The following is a 9,191-nucleotide window of genomic DNA, read 5'->3' on the forward strand; positions in this document are numbered from 1 at the left end:
GTAAGTTCTTTACGCTTAATAGGAATTACGACGGAATAATCTTTAAACTACTCTACATTGCGCTTATCTATTATTATCTTAATAGCGTTGTCCTTTATATTATAAAGAATATAGAGGAATATAAGTTTAATAGCTCTAGGATTATATAGAGTTACTATACAATAGGTAGTAAGAGGCCTTTGAAGTAATGTCGCACTACTATTATTTAATAGCAAGGTGTATCTGAATAGTACTTATACAAATTGGTTTAGCAAAGGTGCTAAGCTAACTTACATAATAACCTGTAAGTTCCTAACCTTCCTTCAGACTTCTAATTCTAAGAAGTTAAGGTTTTTACTAGTATTTCTTTCGAGGATTATCGCTTTATTTTAGCGTATTATTACTGTCGTTAGCGTTTACTAAACCCTCCTATCCCCCTTCTCTATTCGCTCTTCCTTACTAAGTATGCTAACTTACACATCTACTTGTAGATTTAGCCCCTCTAAACGCCCTTTAATTAAATAATAGTAGGAGCGTTATTTAAGGTAGACTTACTACTACTAATAATAGGGATAAATATAACTATAATCCCTTAGAGATGTACTAGGCTACATATATTAGGGACTTAAAGGATAGCATTGCTAAGAAGGAACGTAAGGCCAAGAAAAAGGTCATACTAGATATAATTAAAGCTCTAAAAGCTGCTACGTCTAAGTTACTAATTAAACGTAAAAGGTCTACCCCTTCTACTCCTCTTACTTTTCCTATAAAGCGTACAAAGGTGTAAGGGGCTACGCTCGGGGAGCTATCGCACAGGTATACTGGAGTTGTATTCGATAGAGAGCTAAGCTGTAGGCTACGTAGCTATCTATATATACCTAGGTGTAGAGCTGGAAGAACTATTGGCCGATAACGTCCGAGCGCCTATCGGGCCGAAGAAGGAGAAAACCGAGGTTGTAGACGAGGATAAGAGAGCAAAGGGCTCTAGCCTGTCACACTTAAAATCTATTTTAGAATTTTACTCTTCTACTATTACCCCCTTCTATTCTTCGTATTTTGATAAGTACAACTAATAGTTATTTAGGTTGAAACCTAGCCTTCTGCTTAGTACTACAGCTACTAGTCGTTTAAGTTTTACTTCTGTTCTCGAAATGCCCTACTCTCTATCTAGGTCTATTAGAGTAGTATCTTTAAGCTATCAAATGCTTAAAATTCGTTGCGTTTCTTTTATATTTTGCTTTTCTATTTAAGGAATATCCTACTTATATTCTAGCGTATCCGTTGCATCCTCCTTACTACTGTCCAAAGATTTATTAATATCTAATTTCTACTATTCTAGGGATAGACTTCTTATAGGTAGAGTTAAGTCTATTGCTAGGAGTATAACTTTAAAATATAGTGTTGTCTAGTTTTTCCAGTTAGTACTACCCCTTCTTATTAACAACACTAATTTAAAAAGGACCATTCTACTTAAGAAAGAAGTTTGGAAGAGTTACCCTAGTATTATTATAGAATAAATTACGTAATAGGGCTAAATCTTCTTCTAACAATTCAGTTAACTAAAGGACTATAAGTTATAAAATACTCTTTTTTCTTATAGCGTACATAGAGTAACTAATTCATCGAAGCGCTTCTCTCTTTAATCAAATTGCCTTATTCTTATTACTAGCAGCGTAAGTGTGTTTTAAAACTTTGCCTATAGCAGCGTCTACTAAGTTAGGATTAATAGTTCAATAGGAAGTATATATTATTAACTAGAGACTATGTGCGTAGGAGTCTTATTTATCAATCTTTTAATTATAGTTTAGTCTACCTAGAGGACATTAGTTGAGTTCCTAACTTGATTACCTAGAAGCTTCTTTAAAGCTATAATGATTAATGCGTGTACTCTCTCTATAAGTCCTTACCCTTATATATAATATACACAAGACGTAACTCGGTTAATTCTCTATTATATCTATTGGCCTTTCATTTTCTAGGCCTCTATCTACTAATATTTTAATAGGAATTCCCTATTTATAGAAAACATTACAAAGAAGGAACTTCTAAACACTTTTTAAGTTGTTTTTAACTAGCGCTTTTGCTCTAACGTACTAAGAGATATAGTCACGTACTACTATTAAGAACTTTTTAGTATTACAACGAGGTAGCATGTACACTATATCTACACTCATCTATCTAAATAATAAGTTTAATAGTTCTATTAGCTAAAGTTCTTCTTGTACTATTATAGAATCGTGTGATTAGTATTTAGGGCAGGATTAGACATATTTCTTAACTTATTTTTATTATCCATTCTAATAGTAGTAGGCTTATACTTTTCTCTAAGTACTCTCTTTATCTTAGTAGCTAGATTTATTATAGAGGGCGTAGATAATCTCTAGTTTTTATACTAGGTTATTAACTACTTGTTGTAAAGGTCGTCCTCTACTTAGAATCGTAAACAAATTGCGGTTACAAATAGTAACTGTCAGGCACCAGGTTACTCCGGGCCCGTTTGGGCCGGTATGCCAAGCAATCGCAGTATATTAGCCTACCTTACCGCTGTTGTGGCACGACAGCGGTTCGTCTCTAGTCTTACAAGGCAATATACCTCTACTTCCACTGTCGCGGTGCATCTCGTATTTATAAAGACTCTATTGCTTGACAGTAACCTAAAGGGCTTTCTTGTTAAATTTACGCAACTTAGTAGTTGATAGGCCCTCTAGTATTCTATAGAATAGAATCTGGGCTGTAATAGCTTATAATTCTTTAATGTAGCTACCTTCGAGAGGCTCGTCTTTAAAAGATAGGTCTACTCTACATATACTATATTCTAGCGCTAACGTAGGTCACAAGCGAGTGGAACCTTCAAGCGAGTGGAACCTTTTTGCCAAGACCAAACCAAACTTGAAGCCTACCTGTGATGTCTCAACGCAACAATGTTAAAAAGACCTCAAACGAAAGAAATATACAGCTTGCCTTACAGGCTATCCAACAAGACGCGACATTTAAGCCGCGACGCGCTGCAGCTACCTACAACGTCTCTGAAAGCACACTACGAAGGCGACTCGCTGGGACGCCTCAACGACGCGATCGCGCGCCTAACTTAATGGCTCTTCGAGGATCTGAAGAGGTAGCGATTGTTAGGCATGTTCTCAAGCTAGTAGAGCAAGGATATCCGCCTAGGCTCGCTGACGTTGAAGAGATGGCTAATTCTTTGCTTGAGATCCGCAATCAGAAGCCGGTTGGTAAGAGGTGGGCTGCAAACTTCGTAAAGCGTCGCCCTGAGCTTAAAGTCAAGTTTAATCGAAAGTACGACTATAGTAGAGCCCTCTGCGAGGATCCTGCGGTTATACAAGGCTGGTTCCGCCTAGTACAGAATACGAAGGCTAAGTACGGCATCTAGGACGAAGACACGTACAACTTTGATGAGACTGGCTTTATGATGGGCGTGATATCGACTGGCTCGGTAGTCACAGCAGCAGACTGTCGAGGACGGCCAAAGACAGTGCAGCAGGGCAACCGGGAGTGGGTCACAGCTATCCAGGGCATGAACGCGACGGGGTAGGCGATTCCACCCTTCATTATCTTCCAAGGCAAGCACCACCTCTCCGCCTGGTACAAGGAGGAGAGCCTGCCTCGAGACTAGGTAATTGCAGTCTCTGAGAACGGCTGGACGACAAACAAGCTTGGTATCGAGTGGCTAGAGCACTTTGACAGGCATACAAAGGGGAGGGTTGTTGGCAGCCACCGCCTGCTAGTTCTCGACGGTCACGAGAGCCACAGCTCGATCGATTTCCACCAGCTCTGCGAGGAGAAGAAGATTATCACCCTCTGCATGCCTCCACACTCCTCGCACCTACTGCAGCCGCTTGACGTTGGCTGTTTTGCGCCGCTAAAGAAGGCGTATAGGTGCTAAGCCGAGAAGCTGATGCGCAACAAGATCACCCACGTCACGATAACAGAGTTCTTGCCGTGCTTTAAAGCCGCTTTTGACGCGTCAATTACAAAGAGCAATATCCTAGGAGGCTTTCGAGGCGCTGGCTTAGTTCCATTCGATCCCGAGGCTGTCATATCGACGCTCGACGTCCGCTGCGTACTCCACCGTTACCCACCGTCGAGGACGGTCCCTGGCAGTCGCAAACCCCAAGCAATACCCTGGAATTTGGGTCGCAATCAAAGCTGATTCGAGAGAGGATCCAGCGACACGGTGACAGCTCGCCAACCTCAATGGTTGATGCTCTTGATCGGCTCACCAAAGGCGCAGAGATGATGGCGCATTCACTAGTTGTAGTGCGCAACCAGGTTGGCAAGGTAGACCTCCTCACGATCTATACACAGATCCGGCCGACCGTACTCACACAGCAGAACATCCAGGCAGGCTTCCAGGCGACAGGGCTTATCCCTCCTTGTCCAGACACGGTTCAACCTCGAAGTGTACCGAAGGCCTGGAACTGGCTAGAAATCAATATTGCACATCGCTGCTAATAATTAGACGAACCACGAGATCCAATATCTACATTTATCGCAACAATAAAAACACTTCTCCGGCCAAACCAACCGTTTAGATCCGCCACTGCGAAACTTATTTTATCGCAGGGCGTCAAAACTTCTCGCTAGAGTTCTTCTACGGGCAATTTGCCTGCGGTCTTCCGCCTTCTTCACGCTGTTTCTTGAATGTCCTCTCTGGCAAGTCCGGAAACTTGTTTTTGTTCGCTTCCACAAACGGTCTTAGTATCTCATCGAGCCTTCTGCGAGTATGATCAGGATTGTGAGAGACTTTGGTCATCGCACCTCCCAGCTTGCTTGGCAGTCCAGAGTGGCGATAAAGATCAAAGTTAGAAGGCTTGCCTTTGTAATCGTACAACTCCGTGACGAAGTCCTGAGTATATTAGAAGGTGTAAGCTGCCAAAATTGCAAGTGCACTTACACCTTGAGAGCGGTCCTTCCTCGCCCTTATATTTGAGATAATTGATGAGATAACTCTAGAAGCTGATCCAGGCTCGATAGGAATACAGTCGTCGAGCAACAAATCTAAGATAGGGGTATCCGTGAGTGCAGCGTCAAAATTTGACTTCGGATCGTTTCGCCTGTCGCGTATGCTCACGTGGCTTGGATCACTGGCAAGCGTGGCTTTCCTTGTCCCCTCCATAGTACTCATGGGAATGACCTTTATAGGCTTGCCGCCACTTTTTGGGCAGCTCGCGACATAGTCCTGCAATTGGTGGCGGAATTTGCAACGATCTCCCCATTCACAGAAGCCGTGGGAGAACCAAAAGAAACAGGTCGGGCAGTCCGGGGTCGACTGAGTTGGATCATGCATCGACCCATTAGACCGAGGCTCCCGCATCGAACTTGATGACGATGGCATCCGTTTCGCTTATGTTGAAGTAGGAAAAGGAGTTTGTCTGCTTAGCAAGTCTTCCGAAGCATTGCTGTACCGGGGTAATGATGCCATTTTGTGGTTGCGGCAACGTTTGGTTGCCGAACAGAAACGGCCCGTAGCCTGGTAGCGAATCTTCGAAATTCGCTCTAGCCTTTCGAACTATCTCATCCTCGGATATTGGCATCGTCGCTCTGGATGTGGTTCGGGGTAGTAGAATTGGCCGAGTTGACGGTTATGAGATAGGAGCCATCGGACTCCACGATAAGATCTTGCGCAGCCAATACAGCTGAGTTCGGAGGTACATTGACGTTCGAAAGAAGAGAAAAGCTGCCGTCTGCTGGGGCAGTGCTGGAGAGTGAAAAAAAGACAAGGACAGCGTTGCGTCATCGGAGCACGTGCTCACGTGTCTTAGCGTACTTCTGCAAATCATCCGCCGCCTCAACTCTTCCCTGCGCCTCCACCACCTTCCCGTAACCCCTACCCTCACCGTAATGCGCCTCCCACCATAGCCCCAATACCAAAGCGAATTGCGCAAACCTCCACCGAGCTCAAAAAGCAATACAAGCAGAGTAGGCCACCTCTCAACGAGCGACAACGGAAACAGCTCGAGCTCGACTTCGAATTAGACCAGCGCGCCGCCTGCGCACGCGAAGCCGAAGAACGCAGCCAAGCCGCCAAGAAGAAGCGCGAGGAGGGAGAGGCCAAAGAGGCAAGGGCGAGGAAGCAGATTGGAGTTGGACTTGCAACACAGCTTATTGGATACAGCCATCCACAGGAGCAGCTGAAGAACGATGCCACCGACATGGCAATCGATCTGCCGGAGCTGAACAAATCGTCTGGGGAGCAATGGGCTGATGACGGCCTGGACGACGACTCCCTCCTCGAAGCACATGACCTGCTATTGTCGGGTTCAGTCGAAGGGCCGCAAGCCGTTGTGCATCCACTACCCATGCCTGCTCCAGCTCCTTCTACTACACTCACTCCACCTGTTGCGCTGGCCCCACCTAAACCGCTTTTTCAAAAAGATACGCCGGACTTCATACGCACGCATGGGCCGATCAATAAGGCGATCGAGGCCGTTTTGGATAAGCTGCCTGAGCCTCTTCTTGAACTGCTGTCGCAGGATATGTCTTTGAGGACACCAGATTGGGACCCTCCGCATGCATTGCTCCACAAACTGAACCCGATCGGTCTGCCTCCACACCGACTGTGTGTTAAGGTCGACTGCGTTGTCTCTCTGCTTGGTGGCTCAAACACAAGCAGTCAGTCACCGAAGAGCCAGCACTTGCGCGTCCTGAGATGCGAGAAGGATCGCTTGGAATGTTTGGTCCTAGATGGACAGCTGGAGGTAACAAAGATCTTCTTGACCCGAGTGGCTTTTCACGCAAAGTACAGAAACTTCGATGAGCATCTCTTCCAGCGCACACAGTTCCCAATACGCGTCGCAGCCGACTACACGCCGTCTAGCCTGCTACGAGACACATCGCAAACTGGATTCAAGCTGCCCTCAATACGTGGTTGTATGCCACCTGCAAGCTTTCCCAGGAAAACCACACCACCTGTCGCAAAGGCAAAGTTACAAGCAGACCAGAGAACAGGCTTCACGCTACCTGGTCTTCCGGCGTCGAAATCGAGCTCGTTTCTCCCATCCAAGCTTATACCCACCAACATATCTACGACACTTATATCGCAGTCGATGACGGATGGATGGGATGACTTTCTCGAGAGTGGTACTCAGATCGCCCGAGAGCTTGCTTCTGAACCAGCTCTAAAAGCCAATGTACAGTCATGGCCCCTCTTTACCGCACCAGCTTCAATAACTGATTTCCTTCCACCGATGTCCACTCAAGACCTTGACTTCTCGCTGGAAGATCCGGACGATAAACCTGAGCTTGAACCCAAGCCTGGATCCAAGATATCCAAACTAGCCGCTGGTCCATCGCCGTACGAACTGGTCAACGCAATGCCTGCGCCTCCACCTGCAAGCCCGGTAGCTCCTCACTCTGCGCTGACTGCGACGAAGTCGGTAGTATCTGTGCAATCACTAGTGCAATCAATACCTGTTCAAGCTACACAGCATCATGGCAAGACAGTACCAGCGCCTCCACCAGCCAAACTCCTGATCAGATACCAGAAAGCTGCAAATGCTACTGCCCACGCGAAGACACCGACACGTCAACTCTCGACTGCTAATACCAGTAAGCCGTTGATGTCGACCAGGAAGATAGCCGGGAAGTGTCTTCATCCAGGCCCCTTTGCTACAGGACTCAAAGCTGAACTTGCGAAGCTCAGAGCTTCGCAACTACCAAAGTCAATGACTGGGCCATATGCGAAACGTAAATCCACAACAACACCTTCTTTAGGCCCTTCTCAGCCCACAAAGAGGCAATGCGGTCCAACGTCGCGCCCGGTACTGCCAGCATCATTTGAGGACTTCGGCCTGTCGACGCAGGACGCAGCTTCGTTTTTCGACGACGACCGCTTGAGCTCTGAATCCCCGCCGATCCCCGTTTGAGGGCATGATTATGCTACATTGCACTTTTGGGCGCTCGAGTTTGGTCACTATACCCATCTCCTTAATTCCATTTGCGAGCAGTACGCTCTATACTTTATTAAAGGCTATAATGGTAGATTATCGGTCACGATGGGTGACTCGGTCTGGAGTTTGGGTCTAAGTCTTAGATATGATACCCGTTCTGTTCGTCGTCCGTATGCGCCCACGAACCTCTCAAATTTCAACTTGCACAGATATTTAATGCCCGTGCCCTGTTAACGAGAAATTCCCCTTACGGAGATGGAAATGTTCTCTACGCACTTGATTACTTACTGCATACGTCCGCAGAGTAGTACTTGCGTCGCAGCCCTACATCACTACAACCAGTCGAATGCTTTCTGGTTTCGGGGCGCCTGTGTGGTACTTTGATAAATCGGGTAACGTCCATCCTTGCGTAACGGGACACCCTGCGTGGCGGGACGCCACAGACACTCCCCAACACAACAAACGCAACGATAGGTTAGAAGAACAGATATTCTCGGAATACTAGCTTCAGACTACAAATCTTATTCTCTCCCAAAGTCTATCAGAAATAGGTTCGGCTTACCGTGCAATACAACGAATTGGTATAAGCGTCACGCGACCGCCTCGCTTTGGCTGGCCGTGGATACGTCGAAAGCTTATGCATCTTGTCGAAAGTTCGTCAACTTGCAGCTTGTGATATCACTATCTTATCCCGAGCACTGCGCTTAAGCTGGAGGGATTGTTGTGCGTCATTGCTAAATGCAAGACCGCCTGCTAGAAGTGCTAGATAAGGAGGACCCACACACCTAGCTTAAAGCAGCTTAGCTGCAATCTATCGCCGCCGACACTAGATCTGTGGCCTTGTGGCTGTGTGGCTGTGCGACGTGTTTGCCAAGCGCGCCAGGACACCCGAAAACCGGTTCGGATTGGGGGCAAGGTTGGGTTTGAAGGCCCTTGCGCATAGCTCGTGTCAATGAACACACCTAGCATCGAAATTGCAAGCAGCTTCCGATACAGCCATCGTGCAACTTAAAGATGCAGTACAGTGCACAATTAAAGCTAACGCGAAAGCTTACGTACTATAGAGACAAACTATCGCGCCGCTCTACAGCTTCACAGACCCGCCGTTAATCCCTCGTCCCACCCACCACGTCCTTGTACCTCTTGATCACATCGCAACCAATACATATACCGAGCAGCAGCCGGACATCGCTTTTGCTCGTGGAAGGAGAATATCATGAGTTTAATGGCGTGTAAAGAATCGGGGGTCTCACACAGCGGGCATAACAGGAGACAGAGACCAACAGGCATGATACAGAATACTAA

At 46.4% G+C, this 9,191-nt stretch overlaps 1 protein-coding gene across 1 annotated transcript; it reads left to right on the top strand.

The window, feature by feature from the left end:
• Nucleotides 1-4,720: 4,720 nt before the first annotated feature.
• Nucleotides 4,721-7,862, top strand: ALTATR162_LOCUS9391 (uncharacterized protein; the record flags this gene model as incomplete). The annotated part of the gene is made up of 2 exons (XM_043317024.1): nucleotides 4,721-4,861; nucleotides 5,760-7,862. 2 exons carry the CDS (start codon nucleotides 4,721-4,723, stop codon nucleotides 7,860-7,862), a joined length of 2,244 nt encoding a protein of 747 aa, XP_043172959.1.
• Between the last annotated feature and the right edge of the window lie 1,329 nt (nucleotides 7,863-9,191).

Source organism: Alternaria atra (genome assembly GCF_907166805.1).
Source record: "Alternaria atra isolate CS162 genome assembly, contig: 29, whole genome shotgun sequence".
NCBI classification, from domain to species: Eukaryota; Fungi; Ascomycota; class Dothideomycetes; order Pleosporales; family Pleosporaceae; genus Alternaria; species Alternaria atra.